The 27428-nt window shown below is 35.8% G+C and overlaps 5 protein-coding genes across 10 annotated transcripts in view; all 5 read right to left on the reverse strand.

The window, feature by feature from the left end:
* Window positions 1-36: 36 nt before the first annotated feature.
* On the reverse strand, window positions 37-5188 carry LOC128880905 (phosphorylase b kinase gamma catalytic chain, skeletal muscle/heart isoform). Of its 3 annotated transcripts, XM_054131466.1 has the most exons (10): window positions 4964-5180; window positions 4741-4833; window positions 3902-4071; window positions 3527-3811; window positions 3351-3441; window positions 3138-3274; window positions 2900-2997; window positions 2496-2579; window positions 1607-1765; window positions 37-1523 (listed from the first exon to the last, which is right to left on the reverse strand). In XM_054131466.1, coding segments are annotated over exons 1-10 (1254 nt in total). In that variant the 5' UTR covers window positions 4966-5180; the 3' UTR covers window positions 37-1388. The 3 variants fall into 3 exon arrangements, with proteins under 3 accessions (XP_053987441.1, XP_053987454.1, XP_053987448.1); XM_054131479.1 differs by lacking the exon at window positions 2496-2579 and having other exon boundaries at window positions 4964-5188; XM_054131473.1 differs by having other exon boundaries at window positions 4741-5179.
* A 1554-nt stretch (window positions 5189-6742) lies between these two features.
* LOC128880899 (coiled-coil domain-containing protein 93) lies at window positions 6743-10226 on the reverse strand. The gene is made up of 13 exons (XM_054131455.1): window positions 10085-10226; window positions 9519-9632; window positions 9333-9427; window positions 9132-9243; window positions 8906-9064; window positions 8512-8703; window positions 8323-8337; window positions 8133-8183; window positions 7955-8059; window positions 7664-7884; window positions 7277-7593; window positions 7075-7195; window positions 6743-6998 (listed from the first exon to the last, which is right to left on the reverse strand). Exons 1-13 carry the CDS (start codon window positions 10133-10135, stop codon window positions 6860-6862), a joined length of 1692 nt encoding a protein of 563 aa, XP_053987430.1. The 5' UTR covers window positions 10136-10226; the 3' UTR covers window positions 6743-6859.
* A 216-nt stretch (window positions 10227-10442) lies between these two features.
* On the reverse strand, window positions 10443-12843 carry LOC128880896 (piggyBac transposable element-derived protein 4-like). Its single transcript, XM_054131441.1, has 2 exons — window positions 10898-12843; window positions 10443-10816 (listed from the first exon to the last, which is right to left on the reverse strand). Exon 1 carries the CDS (start codon window positions 12611-12613, stop codon window positions 10907-10909), a length of 1707 nt encoding a protein of 568 aa, XP_053987416.1. The 5' UTR covers window positions 12614-12843; the 3' UTR covers window positions 10443-10816; window positions 10898-10906.
* Window positions 12844-12982: 139 nt separating this feature from the next.
* On the reverse strand, window positions 12983-16680 carry LOC128880887 (glucose dehydrogenase [FAD, quinone]-like). The gene is made up of 3 exons (XM_054131428.1): window positions 16526-16680; window positions 16004-16376; window positions 12983-14727 (listed from the first exon to the last, which is right to left on the reverse strand). Exons 2-3 carry the CDS (start codon window positions 16346-16348, stop codon window positions 13210-13212), a joined length of 1863 nt encoding a protein of 620 aa, XP_053987403.1. The 5' UTR covers window positions 16349-16376; window positions 16526-16680; the 3' UTR covers window positions 12983-13209.
* Window positions 16681-18905: 2225 nt separating this feature from the next.
* Window positions 18906-27428, reverse strand: part of LOC128880095 (proton-coupled amino acid transporter-like protein pathetic) — a 60901-nt gene continuing 52378 nt past the window's right edge. For all 4 annotated transcript variants that reach the window (XM_054129826.1, XM_054129818.1, XM_054129810.1 and 1 more), the window contains exon 5: window positions 18906-27180. In XM_054129826.1, coding sequence (XP_053985801.1) covers window positions 26587-27180 — 594 coding nt within the window. In that variant the 3' untranslated portion in view covers window positions 18906-26586. The remainder of the gene's footprint in view (window positions 27181-27428) is intronic.

Genomic DNA, 27428 nt, shown 5'->3' on the forward strand with positions numbered 1-27428 from the left:
AAACGTACAAAACATAATCGTAATTGTGATAGGCAATCAAATTTAATAAAAATATAATTTATTACACATTGCAAAAATATTTTACTTCAAAACATACATCTTACACAAAATATGTATTGCTATAGGTACATCTATCAATATGATTTTTCAGATTCATTTTTACTTATTCTTTGTAACCTTTTAAATGATAGTATTAATTTTAACTTCATGCAATTTACTTTTGTATTTCAAGAAAAATTAGCTAAACTTCACACAAGTTCTTTACCATTTAAAATCTAAAACAAATTCAGCAGTATAAAATATGACTAGAATTTGCACAAAATATTATATACTATAATCTACACACAGATCTTAGTAAATAATATTACTATGGAATACATTTCTTCAGTATAATTTGAATCAATTTGGAATTACGCATAATTTTCATTTTAAATTTTTCCATAAACCTTTCTAAATCTTTTACTGTAGATATATTTTCATAAATTTTGTACAATTTTAAACTTGTTTTGTATTAAAATATGGTTATAAATTACTATATTCTACAGTAAAAGTATTCATAAAAATTGAATTTCATATGCGTTGCTGATTTGTAGTAAATTATGTAACTTTTATTTACATGACTACTGAATATATTTTATAGAAAGGTACAAACATAAAAAATATAATCGCGAACAAAACTTTTCATGTTTGTACGAATAAGCACCTTTATCTACATTGAACATATATAATTAATTTAAAGTCTTATTTTCTTTTTTAGCACACGGGAAAATTTGTTCTCAAACTTATTTTTTCCTTTAAAAATAAGTTGTTTTATATTATATTGTGCTATGAAAAAAGCAGTAAATACTGTAACAAAAAATTATTATTAATTTTGAATAGAGCATTCAAAAAATAGTTTCACCAACTGCTTTGAATATAATACTTCATCTAAACACAAAACACACTCTAAGAGTGTGTAGCATAACACTAACATAATTTTTCACATTTCTTAGTATTTTGTTTGAGAAGTGTATAATTTATATTTATTGAGCAGCACTGCACTTTTAAATAACTACAACTATCCAAAAAATGTTTAGAACCAATAAATATGTAAATCGATTTTTACATAGAAATTTTGAAAACTCAACAATACAATTAATGTCTTCCTTGTCTCTACGATATTTAAAGACAATTAACATATTTCGAAGTTTACCTTACAATACTACAGATTTAAATAGAACCAAGAGAAAGTATTATATATTTGTCACCCTTTTATATAAGTTATTTATTTTTTCATTTTTTTCTTGCTGAATATTTTTTTTTTTTTTTTTTTTTTAAGATACTGTAAACGTTTACTAACATAAGAATTAACAATTTTATCTAAAGAATGTTTTGTTAAAGCATTGGGGTTATCTGCTCAAATTACTAACATAAAGGTGCTTCAGTTCTGTCTTTGGTGTGTTTTCAAATAGTGCTGCTCGATTTTGTCCTTCTCCTTTCTTCACCCAATGACCATAAACCCTGAATGCACAACCATCGATGACCTACGAAAACGATACATATTTACACGTATTACTCTATGTAATGATGTATTCATACGTTCGCCGAGGAAGATACAAAACAGTACCTTTCGTAAAATTTTAATCCTGTAAGGATCAGTACACGCCACTTGTGTTGAAAGAGGCTCGGGTGTTGTATGAAGCCGTTTAATACGAACAACCGCACGAACACAAATGATAGCTAACTGGAATCTTTTCCTTGCATTAAATGATTTTGCCTTCAATTCCTGTACGAAATATAAAGTAAGATAAAAACACGAAAATATTTAAATAAGATGTAATTTCATATTTTTGTCATGTAATAATTCCTGCAATAAAAATGTTATTAAAGGTAAGAATAAATATGTGTTGTGTAGGGTAAAAGAGTAATGTTAGTAATGATATGCATAATTATGAAACAGTTTACACAACAATAAATTAGTCATCATTTTTGCAATAAAATTCATTTTCACAAACAGTATAAAAAAAGTATAGAAAGTGAGATCAAAGCAATCATGCATGCATGTAAAGCTTGAAATATTGTATTTTTATAATACTTTGTTATATCATAGAAGAAAAGTAATTAATATACTCTTAGTGTTATTAATTCCCAGTGCACATTTGCACTTTCATGCTTCAATAAACCTTCCTCATGCTTTCAGAAAGTGATGTTTTATTTAAAAGGTTTTTATTATAAATCAGTTATGCATAATTATAACCGATATTAATAAGTCTTTATACTTTTTACTACTCGCTTTTACGTGTTAAAGTTTTGATATAGTATAATATTTTAGTTGTATTTTATAGAGTACTTAATAAAATTACAAAATAAAAAAAAATCGTATACATTTTATATACACTTTTAATTAATTTCAAATATTAATAAAAACCAAAATGTTAGTTATTATACTATAGAAAACCTGTAATCAAAGGAATCCACATTTAATTGCAAACAAAACAAAAACAAAAATAATTTACCAAAGCTAACTGAGATATCCTACTCAGACGTCGAGAATTAGACGATAGTGAACGTTTTAGAGGAGCGATGTCTTGATCCCACAGCTGCAATTCCAGTAATTTTCTATGTATTTACATTGATATTATGTTTACTGCTCCTTCATAAAAACCGCTTCCAAATTAGTACAATTTTTAATATAATACAGTTTGAAAAATGATATTTGAATCTTTTAAGCAAGTGTGTTTCGCTATGAATAATATACTGATGAACACATAAAGCAAACAAATAAAAATGAAAAATTATTGATATACTATACAGTTTTCTAAGAATTACACTAAATGATACATGTTCAAGAGTTGTATCCTATTTTACATTTTGATATTTTACATATTTATTATATGAATTCCATAACTACAATATTTACCACTGTGTGGAAAAATGAGTGATTTAATGCATCCTTAATAGAAATTCTCTTCTTGGGCTCAATGACTAGTAACTTTCTTATCAGATCTTTAGGGGCTTCTGAAAATAAAATAAAAATCAAAACATTATTAAAATTTGTAAATGTATTGAAAAACTATAAAACTACGTTTGAAAAAATATTCTTATGTAATATATGTTTGATTACTTCATATGTTTGTTTAGTAGATAATAATAATCACCTGTTATATCTGCCCATTCTGGAGAAGTAAATGAATATTTCCCTTCCATAATGTTCCTAAGCATGACCATTTGCTTTCTATGCCAAAATGGAGGGCAACCAACCAATAAAGTAAACATAATAACTCCACAGGCCCATCTAAAAAAAATACGAATATTAGCTCTTATATATGAACTTAATTATTAAATATGTATACAAAATTACACCAGCTTACATGTCAACTTCATATCTATAACCTTCTGCATTTTCAAACATATTGCATTTTAGTACCTCTGGTGCCAAGTATCCAGGAGTACCACAAAGATCTAAAAAAACAATATTATCAATAAAGATTAGCCATTCCTGTTGATTATACGAATGTATACTTGGTTTTATAAAATAACTACAAACCATATAATTTATCTTCCCCTTTCAGTACTCTAGCAAAACCAAAATCTGTTATTTTCACGTTTAGATTATCATCTAGTAATATATTTTCTGGCTTCAAATCTCTATGTACTATTTGTTGATTATGGATATGTTGAACTCCCTCAAACACTTGTCTCATGATATAACGTGTCTTTTTCTCAGAAAGAGTAACAACAGATGTGAGATAATCAAATAACTCTCCATTTTTACAAATTTCAAAAATTAAGAAGATGAATGTACTAGACTCAAAGACATCATGCAATTCAACTAGAAAGATATAAAAACATTGTTTTTCTTTATATATCCTTTGGTATACATTATATGTGATTCTTTACGCCTATACTACCACAAACTTACTAATATAAGGATGACCAGCTACTCTACGAAGAATATGCACTTCCTGTAATGTAGCATCTTTCATAGTATGTCCATCATCATTTGTTTCGTTACTAATATCTATGATTTTAGCTGCATACTCTATACCTGTTTCTTTTTCTATACATCTTCTAACAGTGGAAGATATTCCTCTGTAAATATTATCATAATTTGTTATTCATATTAAGATTCAACACTACAAAGTGTTACAGCTAAGATAAAATCCTATTATTTATTTAGAAAAAAAATGTTAGAACGCTAGGATATATGGCTGTTGTCATATTTCGTGTTTACTTGTATAGAGTACAATTTTTGTTTCAAATTAACGTCAATGGTATATAAATAAAAATCTAAACCTAGAAGTGATATATTGTCTTTATTGTTTCGTCATGAGTTTTGTAATAACGTTCATTGTTTCTTGATCGATTTACTATACGCAAGGAGTTTCATTTATTTTATAAAACGATATATCAACTAACGTTTGACAAAAATAAACGTCGTTTCGTACAACGTTTCGTTAGTACTGCAGTCCGTCTACAACATGAATCATCTCGATCAGGCTACGAAATTTTAATTAATTCGCACAAATAACTGTCATCGTTAGATGCGATCCATTTAATTTCATCGAATTATATAATTGTACAGGTTAGTTTGTTCGTTTGAGGCGGCAAATCCCTCGACTCGCTTATTGTAATCGCAACGCACCAGTGTCTAATAATATAAACAGGAACATATCTATCATGCTATGCGTGCTTAGCGAACAAATAAAAATAGTACGCTATGTTGTTATTTTTCTTTTTTTCAAATATCACGTGACAAACCTTCCAAGGATTTCTTTTGGTTCATATTTTGCGTAGAATCCTTTCGCCGCGTCCTTGTCTGGCAAGAGGTCGTCCCCTTCGTCTTTTGCCATCCTACACGTAATAATTCTTTCATAAGAAATATCACGTTAAAAGTCACCGTATAGATAGCACATGTTCCTTTAGTTTGAAAGGAACAAGCACAAATTAATGGTTCTCCCAACCGATACGATTATCATATTACATTATTTTTATAGAGCGTCACGGTGAATGCTCGTTACATCCTAATGAACGTTAACAAAACGGATCACTGATCACCGTACCACCGATAATGGCTACGATAGATCCACGGGAAGACGGAGAAAAACACGTGAACACATTAGCACTGTCAGAAGAACAATGGCGATAGCCAACACAGTTGCGAACCGAAGAGGGCTCTGACGGAGCAACGAGGAAAACACCGAATGCTGTGCATGAAAGGGAAAACGGACAAGCGGGTAAGTAGCAATCTATTATCGGGTTAAAATTGCTATCCCAACGTGTGCATATATTATACACGTTCGTCTATACTTCGTACGACGACGAGCGTCACATGAATTTTGGCCGTTGTCTATTTTAAATTGGTACAGTTGGATTTGTTGCGTCGAACAACTTTTTTGGCATCCTCTGAACTTCGAACTTGAATACATTTATTTCTTTTGCGAATCAAACCATCACAATTGCATACGTTACCATACTTTACCTCATACGATCCATAATAATTTGCAATATTCCTAAAACTCTGCAACAATATTTCAATTTATCGCGATAACATCTAAAGAAGGTTACAGGAATATTATTAATAAAACTTCAAATCAAGTTTATAAGTTGCAACGTGTTTTTTTATAACGATTACAGTATTTACCAAATAAAATCGTATGAAATTTGATTATGCAAAGTGAGAGTTAAAAAGGGGACAGATTTGGACTCTGAACTTCATTTATAAAGTAGTTGACCAATTCCAAGAAGTGGTAGGGGTAATCGTGTGTCAGATAGGTAATTTTCGCGCCTCTTAGACAGGACTCACAATAGATATTGCTGAGATGCTATCGAAATATTTGAATGTAATATTACTAGAAAATTAATAAACGAAAATGTTTTATGGTGGAAGAGGAATAGAAAAAGTACATTTCTAGAGGGTTCTATACAAAATTCTATTACAAAAAAAAAATATATATATATATATTTTAATAAAGAACAAAGGAACAACCTCGTTTTCAAGTTTCATTCTTTGATTCTGTAACTCCGAGTTACCCACGCGAGTATGAATCTGAAAAACAGGAACGTTTGACGTACTAATAATGTACAAAGTGTCGCACGTCAACTGTTATGGTTTTCTTTGAGGTTATTAATTGCAGTTACACAATTTTTGTCTTTACTAATATCCAGATGAAATAGTTTTCAGTGGCTGATTTTCGTTATAATCGAAACCTCAGAGAAAACAGCTCGTAACACTTTACGCGGGACACCCGATATGCGGTAATAGTATAAATAGAAGCTTGTTCCTTGCAGTTTTGGCTATAACGTTGATCGAAATTGCATTGTTCGTGTGAGGCATCGATTTATTTAATGCTTTAGCACAGCCGACGGAACATTAATAAACGAATCTACGCGCATAAACTAATGGATATTTGCTTTAAAAATCTGTTGTAAAATGTCGAGATTCTACAGGAGTGGATAAAAATGGTAAACACCTTCCAACGCCCGTCGGCTATGTGCTAACGTAATACTCAAGTTTTTCGATAGAATGAACGATTGCAACAAGCATTCGTGAATTCGATATGTTTCAAGATAAGCGGAACGAATTCTTTTATTTACGGACCACGCAGTTGCGCTAGCAAGGTCTCATTTTTGCGACATTCAATAGTGAGTTGCCTGACCGCAGCAACGTATTTGCGTTGTTGTTCTATCAAAGTGGCAAGTTGTCGGCTAAGGGCGTCTCTCCTATTTTTCTCATCGGAACACCGTTTTTCCACCTACAAGAAACATGATCAAAATGTCCTTTTTTGTACCTGTTCTAAACATTTTGTTAAATCTGTACCTCGTCTGTCTTCTTATCTGTATATCTTCAATCGAATATTCCTATAGGTCTCAAGACTTACTAATTAAACGATTTACTTACGTACATGAATCGACGAACAGCGAAATTTTTTACCTTTTCTTTGTTGCGTTTCACACCTGCAACAATAGCTTCGAATTGCTTCAGGAACTGTTCCTTACCGCTCGTCGATGCCATTGCTCTGTACAAGTAGAGAAAGAAAGTAAAACAATATTTCTTATCAATAAGTAAAAATACAAATCTTACGAATGACTCACTCATTATAATTATCTTGGATAGAATTTAATAACGATAATTCTTTACTTAAATAAAGCTTCGTATCGTCCAGAGTATTGTACAACGTGTAATATTGTTTTGTTTCTTTGTGCTTGGCCGAAACTGCAATGAAAATGATAAGAACAACATTTTATTGTCAGAATGATTCAGCGAAGGTCGGGGTTTAAAAATAAATCTGTGAACCTTGATTATACAGTTCCATAAAGCGTCTTTGGTATTGCGTAAGTTCGGAGCGTCCAGGAACATCATCCAATTGCCTGGTCAAAGAAGCAATTGCTCTGTTCTTCTTGGCCAATTGTAATCTTGTCTTTGTGACCGCTTCCTTTTGTTCTTCGTACTCCTTCAAACGATCTTCCTCCTCTTCCGAAGTGCCGCTTTCGATTTCTTGCAATTTACCACGCAGGAGATTCAAATCGAATTTACATTGTTCGCGGAAGTTGTGTTCTTGCTCCTTCAAACCGTCATGTACTAGAAGCAATTCTTCCAGACGCTTGTAAACGCTGAAGAAACAACAAAGATGAATCTCTTCCGATTTATAATTACATGCCTTTTCCATAAAAGAATAAATACCTATCTTGTTCATTATTCATTCCCATTTCTTCCGCTTTTTTCAATGAACGCTCAATAGCTTGCCGTTTTGCACGAGATGCATTTGTTTTAGCAGTCAATTCGGATACTTTAGACGACAAGCTATCTCTCTCTTTCGTCAATTTCCGAGCTCGATTTTGGAGCGCAGCCTTTTGTTTCTGTAGCACGGTCAACACCGCTGAAGAATCTATTGTGCCATTTTCCTACAATTGAATGCAAGTAAGAATATACTAAATTGTTGAGTAATTTAGAAAACAATAAGAAGAAATTGACCTTCATCTCGGAAGTCGCCATTGTTGCATATTTCTCGGCCACTTTGGCGATTTCCTGGACTTGGATCCCGACGATGTTGCCCACCGCTGTTACACTTAAACGAGCCTGTGTAGATCATGAATAATAAATATCTAATTAAAAGCGTTAATATTTAATATTTATTTGTATAATTACTTACTGAACTTTCTTCAATAGCGGCCAAGTTTCCAGCCAATTGCTCTGTATTCTCCTATGAAAGAATGGTTTATTACAGTACAGTTTAAAATATAAGAGTAAAAAAAAGGTTTGAAATTTGTTATTTTGTAGAATTAATTTAGTTCGATTTGTCTGTAAGAAAAATCTGTAACACAAGTTTTGAGAAGACTGACCTGCTCCACAGGATCCTGCGCAATGCGTGAAAAAGGAATTATATCTTATAATTGATCGTTTTGTAAATACACGTTTGTAAACATTTTTTAAATATTAGCTAAAAATTTCATTTTCATTTCTTGTATCCTATAGGCGATATATGTGAATAAATAATGTAAAAATTGTACTCAACGGTGTTTTCTTATTACCTTCTCCCTTAATTCCTCTTTTTTATCATCGTCTTGAGCTTCGTTTGAGGCCGCTGCCGTTGGGGATCCAGCAGTTTTCGAAGAATAGTATAAAGGAGCTTCATATTCGAGAACTGTGCCAAGAAATCTGGTAGATTCATCTCTGATAGTGCCGTCTTTGTGCTTGAAAAGTCGACGAGGTTCATACGATTTCTGGAAAATAATCGTAACATACAAATCTATCATCTTTACTAAAGGTGATAAATAATTGCTTTTTTTTTCTAGTGGAGCACCCTGTGCTATATCATGATAGAATTTATGTTATTATTAAAATAGTCGTAATAAATATCACTCATCAGAGAAATACATTATTTACCTGAATAACAGAAAACATATGAATACATGTGAACCTTACTTTAACCAATTGAATGTTTCGTATTAGATTCTCTTTAACTGCTTTCGCAGTTCCAGCATCCTCGGCGAAAGAGTGTTTTTTATGGAATTGGTTAAGAGCAAACGATCGTACAAAATCGGCGGTTTCTTCTCGCGTCTCCATCGATCGTTTCACTAACCACTAAAATTTATCTTGTTATTAAAATAGTCTTAATAAATATCACGCATCGGAGAAATAAATTATTTACCTGAATAACAGGAAAAATATGAATGCAATCTAAGCCTTGAATTTGATGTGGTTCTATTCTGTATGGACAATTCATTCTGGGCAACACAGCTACAATTTTCTCAGTCAAGGATCTAAAAATATTTACACATGGTTAGAATAATATTCTATGCGAATCTAAATAAAATAATATTATAATAATGTTGTTTGCGTGCAAACTTACATTTTTTGACCTATGGTTAAATTTTCCTGGAATAATAAATCGATATCTACATCGAAATTACAGGATTCTATGCACCAGGTCATCCCACCGATTACCTAAATATTATATTAATTTAACAACTTTGTTTTTTAATATATTAGTTTTACTATCCTATTTTAATTCTTTCAATGAGGTTTATGTTCACACCTTATCAAAATTCGATAACCCTTTTATTCGAGCTCGGAAATACCCTGCTGCTAAAAGCAAATCGATAATATCCTGGAATCTCTTTGCTTGTTCCTCATCTTCGCGTACATCAGCCTATAAATCATTTAACAATGAACTTTTTCACAAGTTTTATTTCCCGCTCACCGTTTAATACGCGTTTGTTAGTACTAACAAGCTACGACAGATGGCTTCAAAGTTTTCGAATAAATACCATACATTTTATATCTTAGTACCATAAGGTATATTGTTCGAGCGACAGGTGCAACAATGACTAAATAAACAAAAACGTGTACGTTATGACAGTATGCGTAAAAGTCTCGAGTATAAATTACATCGAAAATAGGTGAAACGTGGAGTAAGGAATAGAGACGATGAAACATGAAACAGTGAACAACGCGTTGAAGTCAAATAACACAGTACCTATTTCATTATTCACATTTCATGGGATATTTTATTCATTTTTTTATTATTATTTGGTCTATTATCAATGCTTTTTATGGTGAATACCATTGGGTGGAAACGTGTGTTTGATTTCGTCAACGTACCTCAGTTGATTCCGAGCTTTTCAATAACCTTTTTGGTACGTCGTTCAACATAGTTAGATCACGCCAATTTAAAAAACACGACAGCTAATATGTGTGTGATGTATTTAGATTGAGTTATTAATGCGTCTGTATGACAGTGTTCAACTTTGCAACGTTCTGTCACTTGACATTACCGATTCTCGCCGTCGTCCCAGCCATTTTGCTTGTGATACGCCTATCAAAATCAAACATTAAGACGTACTTCCATGAATTGTCATGTTTACGTTCTTACGCTGTCGAATTGTGGACATTTAAATCCCAAGCAGATTTGATCAAATGTGTTTTAAAATAATATGAGACTTATAAAATGGTTGCAAGATTATTTTCTTATAGTAGTTTATTATAATTATCTGACTAATAAGCATATTTTGTTTTCAAAACACACGATTTTAAGACCTCTTTTTCGAAAGTCTTTTGCAATGTTTATGCCTTTTACATTTATAAATTATCTTCTTTATCGTCTATTTACAAATAAAAGGATTATTGTACTTGTTTTCTACTTGTTCATTTTCAGTTAATATAAAATGTTTAACAATAGTTAACATTCCTAATTTTTCACCAATTAATATTATTCTAATTAAACTAGTATTCTGTACAAAATAATATTCTAATTAATTTTATAAACATGACATTAAAGTCAATATACATTTGATAACAGATACATATAAATACAAAAAGTATAGAAAATATACATTTAAATCCCAAGCAGATTTGATCAAATGTGTTTTAAAATAATATGAGACTTATAAAATGGTTGCAAGATTAAGATGCAAGATGTTCTAATCAGTAGTCCTCGATGGTGTGATAAATTTCGAAACATTCTGGAACATGTAAGGCTACTAAACATTTTTTACATTCCCACGTAGTTTCACTTCTTTCCTTTCTTCTTGAGCATACCTTACATGTTCTTGAAGGTCTTTCTTTCTTTTCTGTCGAAGGTATATGTCTTGGAAAATGTCCCCAATGCTTTGCCTGCGACGGTATTGCACGCTGTGATGGTCTTTCATATGTACTGTATTTAGGTAGTTGTACTGATCGCAACAAAGCCTCCGCCACTTCTGTTCGAAAATCTATGTAATTCATTTTTTTCTTATCATTCAGTTTATTGAATAAAACATGTGCATTAAAAATGGCTATATCTGTCATGTAGAAGAACATTTTTGTATATTCTTTCACGAATTTTCTCATTCTAGGAAAGCAGGCCAAAAATTGATTTCTACGATCTATACTACCTATGCCTTTATTGTATTCAGATATACAACTAGGTATTGAGATCCTTTTCTTAGCCTGCTCTCTTTCTAGGACTGTTACGTCTTCATGCTTTGTAGATAAAAGGTATATATCCTTCTTGTCTCGCAATTTTAATGCCAACAAACCATTACAGGATTGTGTTTCAAATTCACCTTTCTTCAATTTCTTTAATGATAGATCTTTCGGCATATCTTCTCTGTTTTTACTTACAGTTCCCACAACATTCACTTTTTTTTCATGTAATTTTATATACAGATTTGGTGACGAACACCAACTATCCAGGAACAATGTATGTCCATTATTCCATAATGATTCAGATAATTCCATTACTGCACTTTCTGATGCATAGTCATGAACTACATTTCTTTTTTGTTCTGTACACATTTTGAATGCCATACAGAATCCTGTATTGGATTCGCAAAGTTTGTAAAATTGAATCCTGAATCTAGTCCTTCTTGTTGAATCAAATTGCATATGAGAAAGATGTCCTCTAAATTTCATAAGAGATTCATACATGAATACATTTTCCTCTGGCCTGTACAATTGTTTGAATTTATTGTTAAAAAAAGTTATAATACTCCTAATTTTTTGTAGTGTGTCATTCTGATCTCCTGTTTCTTCATTAGAAAAATGTAAATATCGTGAAAGTAATAGAAATCTCCAAAAAGGCATAGTTTCTTCAAAAATTGGAGTTAATATAACTGTCCTTTTACTCCAATACATTTGAACTGATGGTTTTTTTACTTGTGCCATAATTATACACAAAGCAAAATAGGCTTTCATTTCGTACACATTGGTTGGAAACCACTTTTCATCAAATCTTTTTTTCTTGTAATTGTTGTCAGTTAATTGCTGATTAGCAAATCGATTCATTTCTGTGACTAACAGTTGCCAGAATTGTTCATCTAAAATTTCATTAAAGACATCTAAAACACTGACATTACTACCTAATCTTTCTAAAACTGACTCATTTACACCTGATGTATTCGAATATTGCCATATTTTTGGATTATTTTTGTTTGTTGTCCATTTCCACTGATCGGACACTGTATTCATACATTCATCGCTGTTCGAATCATCTGAAAATGTACATTTCAACACTTCAAGAGGTATTGGAAATATATCACTGTTCTCGCTATCGTAGTACTCAATGATTCCTTTCATCGAACAGTCACTGTCTTCATCCAAAGTATCATTGGAATCTTCAGAACATGTAGAACGCTTTCTTTTATTTGACATTTTTTAACTATTTAATTAATACAAACTTATATGATAAGTGACAGTGATTTGGGAGTTGCTTTCCAAGTGTAGTTCGAGTGAAAACAGGTAAGTATTAATATTTGCCATTTGAGGAGAACATGACGATGACACTCTTTCTCGACAAGCTTTTAATTATGCACAGCTGAAACACTGGATATTATTTAAAAAAATCATTGTCGTCGATCGTGTGATAGGTTGGCTTTCATAAACATCAAGGGCTCCATACTCGCGTGTTTTATAGGTTAAAGTCATGGACCTAGAAATAATATGTATGTACATGTTTACTTGTACGAGTGCGCACCACTCTCTACGCATGGCTGGCAATCAGTTTGGATTAAAGGATTGCGGTAAATTTGCATTAACGTATATTAACCAACTGAAGTTGGAGTAGGTATTTGTAAAAAAAAATCATAATTGTACATAGTTTTGTAACAATAATTATACGTTAAATGAATTTATAAAGAGTTTTTAACAATAATTATACGTTAAACGAATTTATAAAGAGTTTTTAACAATAATTATTGATTACATGAATTCATGAAGATAATAACATCTACATTAATTTAAGCTAACTTTTACAACTCTTCGTGAACTTTTATGAACCAGTCCATCTTTACCATATCCGCTCCCTTTTCCGCGATCATTATAGTCGCCGCATTAGTGTTTCCACTGACGATACTCGGCATGATCGAGGCATCGATCACTCTCAGCCCTTTGATACCATGGACTCTCAATCTGGGATCCACGACTGCCTTTTCATCATCTACAAGACCCATCCTAGCCGTTCCAGCGGCATGGAACAACGAAGTGCTGAGATGCCTAGCATTACACTCCCAATATTCCTTGGAATCCTGCTTAGTCTCTCGACAGTCAGGTATATCAACGTGATCCAATCTCATTCCATGCTTCTTAAACGTCTCCGTGTTCACTAGAGACTTGAGCGTATCGACAGACTTGAACAACGTTTCCATGTCTTCCTCTTCAGCAAAGTAATTCGTGTAAATCTTCACGGATTCAGCTGGATTGGTGCTGCGCAATTCGACTCTACCTCGACTCTTCGGTTTCAGTAAAACCGCCATGGGAATGATCAAGTCGTTTTCCATGATCTGCTTTTGTAACTCCTGATCAGAGTCAACATTGAACGCTGTCGTGAAAGCGTATCCTAGCAATGCGTTCCACCGTGAAATTGTGAGGAAATGAAACTGGATGTTTGGGTACCTAGACGTGGGATCGTTGACATCGACGAAACCTAGGAGATCTACTGGGAGGATTGTAAACACGCCTCTATTATGTAGCAAATAGTCATACATGTTGTCTAGCAGATCCGTTGGAAGTGGAGGAGTGGATGACTCGTTCGAGTAACTTATGCGAAGTCCTAACCATGTCAGGTGGTCCTGAAGGTTCTTACCAACAGGTAGATCAACTACTGTGGGGATTCCCATCTCATCTAGGTGTTTCTTGGGACCGATGCCCGAAAGCATCATCAGCTGAGGACTGGCGATACTACCTGCTGAGAGGATCACTTCTTTTGACGCTTTTATGTCTATCGATTGACCGTTCTTCAAAGTGACTCTGACACCAGTTGCTTTTTTATCGTTCAACAGGATTTTGTCCACTCTGCTGGATTTCATCACGTATAGGTTCTTTCTGTCTTTGACAGGGGACAAGAAAGCCTTCGCTACGTTCATACGTTGCTTATTGTCGATCGTACCTGGGGTTTTCCAGAAACCGGTGAAACGATCACTGTTTAAACTCTCGAACCCTAACTCGCGTGCACCGTCTAAGATGATGTTCTGTATATCTGTCACATTGCTACTATAATCTCTGATTTTCATTGGTCCATTGGCTCCACAAAATTTCCCTAATTTTGCTTGCAGTTCTGGTGAACAGCTCAGGGATTTCCTGAAGTAAGGTAATACTTCTTCGTAGCTCCATCCCGAGTTACCCAGGTTCGCCCATTCGTTGTAGTCTCGGTCGTTTCCGAACACGTGAATCATGGCGTTGATGACCGAACTGCCCCCGAGTGCTTTGCCCTTCGACCATCTGCATCGTTTGTTTTTCATGCCCTGGCAGGAACCCTCTTGTGGTTCAACCTTGTGGAAGGAATTGTTTATATCGTGAGACGGTGATAATGGAATCTTTTGTGTTAGTTACCTTTCATCTTCGATGTGATGATTCTCTATTCTTTTAAAAAGTCTAAAATATGTAGTATAAATGGACAACTGAGAATGTCTCAGATGTTAGTTAAAATTCTATAATCACAGTTCTTTCGGCAATCGGTAATACGAGGGTCGTTCAGAAAGTAAGTTTAACGATGTTAGCGCTGGTCTCGGTGAGAAGGTAGAACTACAAAATTTTAGGAACATGTTCTCTCATTTATTTTGATCATAGTCCGAGAGAGCCTGCGACATAAAATTTCGGCCAATTTCATTACAAATATCCTTTTGCTATTTGACTGTTTTCTACTAAAGAATAAAAATAATCCAACGCTGGCAAAGCACAAACGGTGCATCGCTCCCTTAGAAAGTCGGAAACATGTAAGAAATAACAGTATCTTTGACTGAAATTATAAAAAAGTTCGACTGGCAGATTGTAAGCGGTGCTAAATGGGTGCTAATGATTTTAGTCAAACTACTTCGTTTTTCCAACAAGGTTTTCCGACTGCCAGACCCATTTAGCACTGCTTACAATCTGCCGGACCAACTTTCAATTTGGTATGTCAACAATACACACTAAAAATGTCAGTAGTAATGATTTTGGCCAAAAATCAAATTATTATAAAACGCCATAGTGAGGCGTTGCACCATTGAATTCATGCCAGACCAAGCATTTCTGAACCCGAGTCACCCATTTCTGTCGCGGGCTCTCGGACTATCAGTTTCGTGTGTCGTAGACTCTGGTCGGTCGATTATCGCGTGTTTTGTAACATTTTATAATGGCGATTCCGTTAAAATTTGCGTCCAAGTGTGAACCGCGTAGTATAATACGTTTTTTTACCGTTAAAAACTTCACAGCCACAGAAATTTATCGAGAATTATGTTCTGTTTACGGCGATAGATGCGTGAGCCTGCAGATGGGTTACGCGTTGACGAACAGCGTTCCTAAATGGCCGCGAAGAGTTGCACGATGAAGAGCGCGAAGAACGACCAGCGGACGCAAAGTGGACGAAAGTCATTACGCCTTGGGAATTCAAAAGCTTGTTATTCGTTATACGGAATGTATTGAAAGATGTGGCGATTACGTAGAAAAATAAAAAATTTTCTGAAAATTTTTAAAATGACCTTGTTTTTGTGTTTCGACCACTCTTTCACAGCGTGATTAGACCGTTAAATTTACTTTTTTTGTACCCTCATACCATCGTATGAGTACCTCATAAACGTAATCCTCGTTTCCACCAAACATGAGTATCATAATACCAGGAATGTCGCTTTCAGGGCTAGGATCCTCCCCAGCCTCGATCAATAAAACGTTCCAATCTTCTACTTCGGTCAGCCTTTTGGCTAGAATGCTACCAGCCGTTCCAGCTCCAGCTATTACAAAGTCGAATTCCCTTCTGGAAGATAAAATTTCCTCGGTACGATCTGCCGGATAAATCCCTCCGCCGCCCCCCAAGGCGCATTGCGATGCCAAAATTGCTTGGATCAGATGAGCGAAAACAGTCGGTGGCGTCGACGATAGTGCAGCATTGCAACCTGCTGCTAAGCACGTTTCCATTGTTCTCTACGTCGGAGTTAACACGAACCTGAAAAGAAGGAACGTTAGAAGATGTTCTACGGAGTATAATGAATAAATAGACACGTTCTAACTCTGTGTTAAAACGACATAATTTTTATTTATACTTTGCATAACAATTAAAGAATTTATAGCAAGAGACTTGCTACGATACTTTACCTAAAATTTGAATATTTTTTCAATTATTTACATTATCCAAGCACGATGTAATACGCACGAGTACGCGCAATGTAACGTTTCCTTCCGATTTCACCGCAAAACTAAAGATTTCCTCTATGCAAATGATTTTTTTATACTGTAAACCACAAGGTTAAACCACAAATGAGATACAGGATACATGTTTATCGAATTTTTTATCATTTGGCTTGAAGCGTAGAAAAAGTATGATGCTAATAAGTGCTTGTGTTGTAGTAGGTCTACCGGAAAGTTCTGTCCGTTACTATTCATTAATATGTTTTCTAATTCTGTCGTTAATATTCATTAATAATGCTATACAAATTGGAATCGCGCTGGCAAGATGTCATAAACTAGTGATCAAAATTATATTATCCAATCAATGTTTATTCAAGGTATGAACAATTTATTATTTTGTTTTATTCTAAAAACGGACAGTACTTTCCAATATACGTAATATATTGAATCGTAGATTCGAGTGATTTAGTCTAACCGCTCGACGAACGCCGAATAGCATTCAAGTTCGATTGCGCCACATCAACTTCTGGTTTCTCCTTAGTCTCTTTTTAACCGACTTCAACAAACGTGGAGGTTACTCGGCATGAATATGTATATATATATTCAGTAATATCTATATATATAGATACATAGATATGACATGTCAATTTGGAATTCATATTTTTATTCTTACACGTATGAATAAAACTTCGAATCGTTAACGTATTTTGCGTCTCATAAAATGCGGCCAAATTTAAACATCCAGCAATTGATATTGTAAACAAGAGATAATCTTTATTCTGACACTGGACAGAGTTCACGAGCTCGACCCAACTTATTGTAGTCAGAAGGTACGTCTCACAATGAATGCAAATTTTTTGACGCAAGCACATGATTTTTCGAAAGACCATTGAAAGACAAACTGACATCTCTTCTAGATATGACGACGATAATCTTGCATTTGTGACAAAGTAACGGGACTTGAGAACTTCCTCAGTCTCTAAAACTCGATTAATTAACATTTTATTTATTATCTATTAACTGTGCTGCTGGTTGTTTAGTTTATTGTCTCAATTTGAGAAAACAAATAGGACTTTTGACGTACCTTGTAATAGTATGCAAAAAAACTAGTTAGGCAATATTAATAAATACTAATACAGAAAGTTCTCTTTTAAAATATAGACTGTACCCAAATAAACAGTTAGATAATGGGTTAAGATTAAGAAGGATGTCTTGCGCGATCATGAAAGTTAGTTGATGGCAAAAGTCCTGGAATAGAGCACCTTACCTGCAATTATCATTATACATCGTTATATTATTATTACAAGTGTATATATATTTATTAGTTACATGTAATATTATACAGGGTGTAGCTGAAACGATTCTAAATTCACAATTTCCTTAGCAAAAATGTCGGATGGTGCTTGATTTTTGAATTATTAACAAAAAACCACCGACCAATCACAGCGCAAATAGCAGCGCCTCGAGCCAGCCTCTCGTGGCCGAGCGCGGGATACTCAGGCGCTGTGATTGGTCCGTGGTTTTTCGTTAATAATTCAAAAACGAAGCAACATCCATTTTTGCAAACGAAATTGTCGTTCAAAATCGTTTCAGCTACATCCCATTTCCGGTTCTTACACTAATTCTGGGACACCCGGTATAGAAATTGCATGGTAAAGTGGGGCTCATGTTCCAGCGAGAAGGAATTTTTGTTAACTTTGTTGTTTAACGAGATATGATGGTCAAGTTTCGTTTTTCAAATGGAACTATATATTTTTTTTTTATACCATGCGATAGTACTTTTCATGACAAATTCATTAAGCTTTAATGTATTTACTCGATTTTTATTAGTTTTCAAGCTATAACGCTTCAAAGTTTGCTAATTTTCAAGGAAAAATCTCGGCGGTCCCATTGATGCAGTTAGCACCATGCGGTTCTTGAAATCGATACGGAGGGTCTCGCTTGGGATTCTAGGCCCAGAATATTGGGATTCTTTCCATTTTCCTCCGTATCGATTTCAAGAACCGCATGGTGCTAACTGCATCAATGCAAAATCTCGTTAAATAACAAAGTTAACAAAAATTCCTTCTCGCTGGAACATGAGCCCCACTTTACCATGCAATTTTCATATTTGAAATTTTCCATTCAGCCGATAGTTTTGAAGTTAGAGCGCTGTATCACTAAGGCTGGGACACCCTGTATATGATAAGTGAATTTTCTCATTCTTGTTCCACCTTTCAACAATCCTTCACAAGGATTCATTCGAGGCAGCTACCAGCTAACAGTTTCTCACCAATCTCCACAACGTACCAGCGTGCTTCTAGTCTTGCAGGAAGGATAATCTAGGTAAAAAAGATAACAGCGTTGGTCTTTTGCAAATCGATTCATCGTGTATTAAATATCGTAACATTGTTTGGTACAATGACTGACAAATTGACAGCGCGTGCACGGTACACGCGTGCACGTGAAACGACGTCCCCTTTTTCGCGGCGAACTATTGCCACATATAGACGCGCGTGTGCGATTGTTTATGGAAGTCCGAAGTACAAAAGCGGCGAAACAGCATGTATATTTCGTCTCTCGGCGACGCGTTTCCATAAATCACAACTTTCTCCTAAAAAGATACAAGTCTTTCCGCTTTTTTTTTTTTTTTTTTTTTTTTTTTAAAGATCTTGTTCGAAAAATATAAGTCATCGTACAATATGGTAGAGACTATCGTCTTGGGCTGTCCGTGTGTCTGTGTATACGTGTACGTACGTGAAAAAACCTTGATGGATAAAGAATGGACGAGTATAGAAGAATGGTGGGTGAAACATGGATGAAGCTTGGCAAAAATTCAACAGTTTTACCGCGGTTCAACGAGGAAACAGGCTTCTGTTTCCGTTCCTCGTTCGAACGCGCGTTCTGCAACGGCAATGACGAAAATGGTGATTGAATACCGTGGCTTCGGTTATTGTCTTCGAAACGTGATCGTGCGTCGTTCTGCGTGTTCGCATACAAGATACATTTGAAATCGGAACGACGCGCGCAAGTCTGTTCATCTTAATCCTACGATTCCCGTGTGACGAAAGAACCAAGGCACTGAACACCGTTTTCTCGACAGAAGTGGGCAAATTTCTTATTTAAATAAAGTAAGTATGTTCAAAAATAAGAAATTGTGTGATTTATTCTTTTTAGGATCATTTCATTCTTCTTGAGTTTTTATTCCTTCAATTTGAGGCGTCGTTTGTTGAATGAAAATTGAAATTCGAAATTTTTAAGCGAAGTTATACTTTGAATGGATCGAAACTTGATAATTAGACTGTGGATGTTTGTGCAAATTCATATTTCTGGAGATATATTGGGTCGATGTATGAGTAACTTTCGGTATTTTACTTGCAATTTATTTCCAGTTATTTTATCAAGTGACAAATCTTGATTAATAATATAATTATCATCGTTGAATATTATTTGTTCCCATTTAAAAATTTCTACATACCTGAAGTATGATTATTATTATTATTTACCTGCAACGAGAAATATTTATGAATTAACCCAATAGATAGAAAAATGATATTTAAATGAAAGTATCCTTTATCTTATCTTTTAATTTTTGAACTTAAGCACATCCTTGTGCATTTCCCAATATTTCCAGTTGTCATGAATGCACAAACGTGGGCAGTCTAGTCATTAATCTTACGTATCGTTAGTAAAATTTTGCCAACCTCTGCTTTCGAAACGAGAACGAATTGTACCTACGAATAGTAACTTGAAAATAGTCGGAACGAATGGTCGGCACTCTCTGATGTGTCGATACACCGGAATGATAGAAATTGTTCGGAGAATAACGAAGATCGAATATACGTCGCTCGAACACAAATCGAATCAGAGATGTTTTATCTTCGTTAAAGTTTCGCGTGCTACTCGCCTACGAGAAGCATTTACCCGATCTAAGAAAGAAAAGTGTTATACGAGTCTTATTCATTTTTGTACTATTCCGTGACTTTTGAACTCTAGTTTAACTCCGATAGCGAACACCTATTACGGATAATGATTGAATTCCATTTGTCCCTGTTTCTTTCTCTGACGATGAACGACAACTGTCAGTTATGTATCGTTGGCCTCCGAGAAGCATGAATGAGGGTAGACTCGGTTCAAATGAGTAAATACTAGGAGTGTGCGGGATTCCCGAAAATATTCGGGATTCTCGAGTTTATGCGGGATCCCGAGTTGATTCGAGATTCCCGAGAATACACGAGATCCCGCAAAAATCCGGGATTCCCGACAATGTACGGGATATAAAATAATATCTGGGATTTCCGAAAGTGTTGTTATTCTTGAAAATCTCAGCAATCCGAATGTACGGGATTTCAAAATTCCCGGGAATCCCGAACATTTACGGGACCTCGAAATTCTCGGGAATCCCGGATGTATTCGAGATTTTGAAATTCTCGGGATTCCATCCCGATCCCGGGAGGAATTCTCGTCCCGACCGGGATCCCGCACACCCCTAGTAAATACTCGTGCCGACACGTTATCGCAGAGATTAGGGTTGTGCAGGTATCCCAAATATAAAAATATTGGGGTTGTCCGACGATTTTAGTCAGAATTGGAATAAGTTCGCATAAATCACTCTCAAAAATTGAGTTTTCTAATTCTGATCGAAATTGTCGAACTACCTATACATTCCTATTTCTAGTACACTCCAAACAGCGATCATTCGAACCGAGTCTACCAATCGGAACTACCAATGATACATGGCCCCGCGAAATGTTCGTCCAACGAAGCGATTCGATTGTAGAAAAATAAGAAATTTTCATTTGATGAGGTCCGTTTTGGCCTCGATGTCATCCTACATAGTCGCCCCCGTCTACGTCAAATCCGTCGGACTCGACCCTCTCGGTGTCAGGTTAAAGATGCAATTAAGCGATCTAATCTCGCGCGCTGACGCAAACAACACTAACTGTGTCATTCGCTGAATCTCCTTACAGACTAGCAAGCGCGTTATCACGATATCGTCACACCTACGTGCCATTCTGCCTCTTACCCTTAATTAGTAACCACTTTTGTACGTTTTTTTTTTGCGTTTTTGTGCAACAAGGCACTAGGAACAGATCAACAGTTTCCATCGAAGCTACGTCGATCGATTACGTCGATGGAGACTTGCGTTTACAATTTTTCCAATGGTTTGCTGTAGAATCGAATCGTTCGTTAACGCATGGACCACCAAGCTCATTTGAATGTTCAGTTTCAATATTTTAAACAAGTTACAAGAGGTCTTTCCATGTTAGTATATATTAGATTCATCCCTTATGTTCGTGTCACAGAGTGTGTTTATATATAATAAAAAAAAAAAAAAAAAAAAAAAAAAATCTTGAGAAACTTTATAGCGACGATATAATGATTTTTCATAACACAAAGCCGTGACTGATTAATTCGAATAGCAAAATAATAAGTGACATAAACCCTTGAAATGGCCTAATGTTAATACAGACTGACATCACTTTGCGCATACTGTAACTAGACTAACAACAATTAACAGATAATGGACAATGAACACTGGAATTAAAAAATCTATTAAAAATGTTTAAAAATGGCATCATATAGTGGTGCAACTGAGGGTGTAACTTTGAATTCGAAGCTCACAAGTTGTAACAGATACGGTATTGGTTAAATTCTGTTTATTATTTTTAACAATGCGAGTTTCCTTTGTCAATATACGTTATCTAATAAATACTAAACATAGAGAAATCCTATAATTGTCTTAGCAAAAATATTCTACGCGAAAATTTGGTTTAATCTAATGAATGTTGGTTTTAAATAATAGATGATAGCTATGAGTAATCTATTAAACAATAGACGATGAATGAAATCAAACATGTCCCGATTTATACGTGACGTTTATTCTATCGAATGATTGCTCGGATAAGTTCTTGTCCGTCCAATATAATACCATTTTATAATTCAAATTATTATTCAAATGGTACCGAATAAAAAAAGGTATTCGTCTTTTATTCGTCATTTGAAATGTTCCAATTATATATAAAAATTTTATGAAATTTGAAATAGTCGCTAACGAATGATCGATATGGCGGTCGATGCGTTAACGTGTACTGCGAAACTAGTTTTCAACGCCTAATTGTAAATATTCTCGACGATCATCACCGACAATCCGATTCTCAAGTTTAATAGGCTACAACTCGGTGAAGATCCACGCTCGATTTAGGTTCTTATCGAATTAGTTCTTTGCACTCGAGAGACGATCTCACCGTAGCACGCCTCACTAGCTCCTAAGATCGTTTATGTCGCTGCGGAAGCGCCTAATGAGCTAAGACGTAGACTCGTCACCTCTCGAGCCCAAAGGGTTAGATCTCCCTTCGGCGATCGACGTACACGCGTGATCGGCCGACGAAACCTCTTATCTTACAAATCATTCTCTCGTCGTGGCAAATTTGAACGAACGCACGTTAAAGCAAATAACAAAAAAAAAAAGAATAAAATAAAAACGCGAACGGTCCCCAGCTCGTAGGTAAAAATGACGCTTAAGTATAATTTACATATCTATACCCGTACGTAAGCTACTAGAAAAAGTAAAACCGTCCCGCAGTTGTTTGTGAGAGTGTTAGAAATAGGGCTGGGACTATTCGAATAATTCAACACTTTGCTGACCGCAGTTCTCGTTAACTACGCACGATAATATGACTTGGAGACCAACAATTTATGTGGGTATTAATAACGTGGCATTTTTAAATAATACTTGTATCTCTGTGAAACTATTCGAGATTTTCTTAAAATTTTGCATTACCTGATGATGGTTCTAAAAATATTTGGTAGCATTTCATTGATTATAGTTACATGAAAATAAAAGACTAACTCGCGTGCAATTAGATCAATGTCGCTAGAAGTTATTGTTCTTATTAAAAGAACGTATAAATGTTGTTTTCTTAAATGCAATTAGGCTCTATAAGCAGTACAAGTGATCTCAAATATGTACATCTTTTGAAAAATGAACTCTCATCTAGCGCCTGTCGCTATTATCTTTGATTTTAGATCGCATGCAGTCACTAATAAATACTTGTTTGCGGGACGCGAAAAGGGAGATCCCTCTCGATCGGTTGGCAAGTGTCAATATTCGAATATCGTGTAGGTATTCGAATCCTACGAATAAACTACGAATAGCGTTTGAATACTTTAACATTCGAACACAGAGTTCAACATACGAACAGATTATTTCAACAGTTCAACCTTCGAATAGTCCTACATTCGAATAGTATTCGAATAGGCAAGTACTCGAATAGTATTCGAATCGTATTCGTCGAATATTGGAATACAGAAAAATTCGACAAGAGGTCACAGCCCTGTTCAAAAGTCAATGTAAAAAAAAAGCTTCGTCGTTCGTGCGTACTGGTCGACGCAACGCGAATAAATAATAAAATGAGAGGGGAGGAAAAGAGCGCGCCTCTATCCACGTCCTTAATACTCGTCTCTGAACATTTCGCACTTGATCCCGTGGATCCGGGTGCTCCGAGCCACGTTGTGCCATTGACTTTGCTCGGTTAATCGCTCGAACGAATAACGACGCGCGATGAGAATCATTAATGCCGTGCATGATTTGTCGAAAATGTTCACTTTCACCAAAAATAAGTCGAGTTTTAATTCAACTTTAGAAGAAATATTTATGCAAGACTTTTTTTCTGTATGAGCATATCGAGGATTTAAAATTTAGATGAAATTTAATGAAAGTAGAATCGGTGGTAGGGTGATTTGAAATTGTTTCACCTAGACATCCGAGGTGTTTCAGGAAAATACAAGAAAATTTGATTTCTCTAGTTCAGATCATATAAATTAAAATTTGAAAGTAATATTCTGATTTATCGAAGACTGCGCTCAAAGTATGGTTCAGAATATCTCGGAATGCTTCAGAATGAATAGTGCAGAATGTTTGAACACTGAAACTTGAAACAGAATGTACGATCTCGTTGTTTACTAGTGTCTAAAGTTATCCAATGACGGATCGATGAGACGTCGAGGTTTGATTTGTCCACGACTCGTCGTCCCCGCTTCCGGATCTATTTACTCCGTTAAGTGTAAACGACCTTACGGAGCATCTGGTGGAAGTAGAACAAACGACATTAACGATTCTTATTGCGCGCTTGGCGTACGGCGTTGTACGGCGCGACGTCAGCAGCGACGACTCTGACGTAGATCGGCGAAGATCGATGATACATCTCTAACGCATACGTCAAGCCCGTATTCTATGCGATACATATTTCGGTTATACGAGTTGCAGGGGAAAACGAAGCGACGGCGTCGGTTCTACGTCGCTGCGTACGCTTTTTGCGAAAGGAGTTCGGGTATGCTCGGACTTTGAGCCAGAGAGGAGCAAAATTTTATTCGAATGACAGATAACTAACAGAGTTCTTCAGCAATTTAATTCGATTAGTCAAGTTTCGGATGGTCGATTTTTTATTCGTTCATTGTAAAATGTTTAATTTTATAAATCAAATCTTTATTCAACGAGTAAAAGATAAAACGGTTGTTCATTCTTTATTCCTTATTGTTATCTGTATGAGAATTTTGCTCGTCTCCATTCTCAACGAAGTACGTTACGTCAGTTTCATAAATGTCCACGGTTAACTGATGCAAACGTTAGGAGAAACGGATATCTACTATTACAATGTATCTACTAGGTGTACGTATATCTAGTGCTACAGATAAGAATAAGTGGACTGTCAGACGTCGACGTTCACACTCAAGGCTGAATTAAGACATGGGCTTGAACAGGTTCAGGGGTTTCTAGAGGACCTATAACATTACAAGCATGAGACAGTTTTCTTCTTCTGCGACTTCATTTTGTAATACTGATTTATTTGTATTTAACGACAATTGCGTAAAGCAACTGTTCAAATTTGAATCGCTATTAGTTTAATTATTCTTCAACTATTTCCTGTTTTGAAAACGATAATGGTGGGTCTCGCAGTACCTGTAGCCCAGGGTCTACAAAATGTTAATTCAGCGCTGGTTGCGATAATCTACGACGGGCGTTCGTTATCAAAGAACCGTCCGGATACGCGAACTCCTTTCCGCGCGTGACACGCGTTACAACTAACTCTGGCTACGATTTAACCCTCTATTGCACGGATTTTATTGCATCCTTCGAAAAGAAATTACTTCTTACTTATACGTCCATCTTGCTCGGTATGATAAGTGACGGAACCTGCAGAGGTGTAGTGATACCACCAAACGTTAAAAAATCGTGCAAGTTTACTGTTTAAAATGAAAGATAAATATTTGTGTAACAAGAAAACAGAAAACACTGATGACTGCATGCTGAAAAGGATGATTCAAAGTTTCATTAAAAAATATTACTCGTTTAAAAACATATAGGAACTTCTTCTAACGTAACCTGGAGACGGCTCTGAACCTGGAGGACTGAAGAACAAATCACTGTATCGATATAATTAGTCCCCTATTACATTAATTGTCACCAAAAATTGTGGCAAAGGCATCGTTAATAATTGACCGACTGGACACACACGAGTCAAGTTGATGGACTCAATAGCTCTAGCACTAAATTAATCTAAGGTGCCTAAGTCATAACCAAGGGTGGATTCTCAACTACACCTACTATAAATTCCCATAAAAATTATGCGTGAATCCTCGTGGGAATTCCTTTCATTCGGTTCCCCATCGGGATCGTGCAACGGAGGGTCAAAATAAAAAAGAACAAACGAAAGGATAGAATGTAAAAACTCAAGGTGGGCCATATGAGAGGGATTAGGGCCCATCTACGTGTGACGTCTTCGTCGTCGGTACGGTCGTCGTACTACCGATGTGGAAAGAGAAGCAGCGAGACGAAGCTAGAAGTTCGGAGCTCGCGTGGCCGCGTAACTCGTCCTGGTTGCTCCAGCGGCGGCGTCGGTGGCATGTCCCGCCGTCCTAGTCGTCGTCGTCCTGGTCGTCCGACGAGGTCCCTCGCGGGGAGCGCGGGTGGTGTCGAACACGCCGGCATCTGTGGTACGCGCTGAGCGATTATTCCGTCGCACCGCAGCTCCTTCGAACCCGGCGCTTCATTTGTGCTCCTCGAGGATCTCCTGGATGCTCACGTAGGTGCCGGTCAAGAAGCCCAGAACGCCAAACGCGATGATCGCCAGGTTCTTCCACAGTCTCCAGTAATAAGCGCCCAGGCCGTTCTCTTGCTCCCAGACGGTCACCAGCTCGATCACGGATGGGAACATGAGTCCCAAAGTGGACAGACAAACGGCGCCCACCAGAGATATAAACGGACCTAGATTTGGTATAGCAATCGCCATGCCAACTGTGAATACTACCAGGATGATACGGATCGTGTACTCGGCGATCATCTTCCGCGAACCGAAGTATTGTTTGGCATTCTTCCAGATGATCTCCATTGGCACGTAGAACTGCAGACCGTAGGTCAGGAAAATCGCTACGGCAATCATCAGCTTCGCCGCCTGAGCGAGGATCTCGTCTTGTTGTGGGTTCAACGTGATCGATGCTTTCGTGTCCTCGCCGTACCGCCAGTAGCCGAAGAAACCGACCGTGCTGTACAACAGCACCACGAAGAACATGCCGGTGTTCAGGACACCGGGGCAACCGATGAAATGCGTCGGGGTCTTCATATTGTTCTCCAGGGGCATCACCTGGAAGCATATGAAATGGGATGGTTAGATAATGTTACTTGATGGTGATTTCTAGTGTCGAACTTTGAATGATTCCTTCAAGAATAACAAATATTCATAGCTCTCTTTTGAAAATTAGTTAAAACTGTCCCCAGTGCAGTACCCTAATTGTCTGACTATATAATTTATAGAATTTCAAATGGCGTTAATTTAAGGTAAAACCTGGGAGTGAGCGACAATTAGTTTTTCACCTCTTCAATGCACTTCAA

Source organism: Hylaeus volcanicus, chromosome 1 (assembly GCF_026283585.1).
Source record: "Hylaeus volcanicus isolate JK05 chromosome 1, UHH_iyHylVolc1.0_haploid, whole genome shotgun sequence".
NCBI classification, from domain to species: Eukaryota; Metazoa; Arthropoda; class Insecta; order Hymenoptera; family Colletidae; genus Hylaeus; species Hylaeus volcanicus.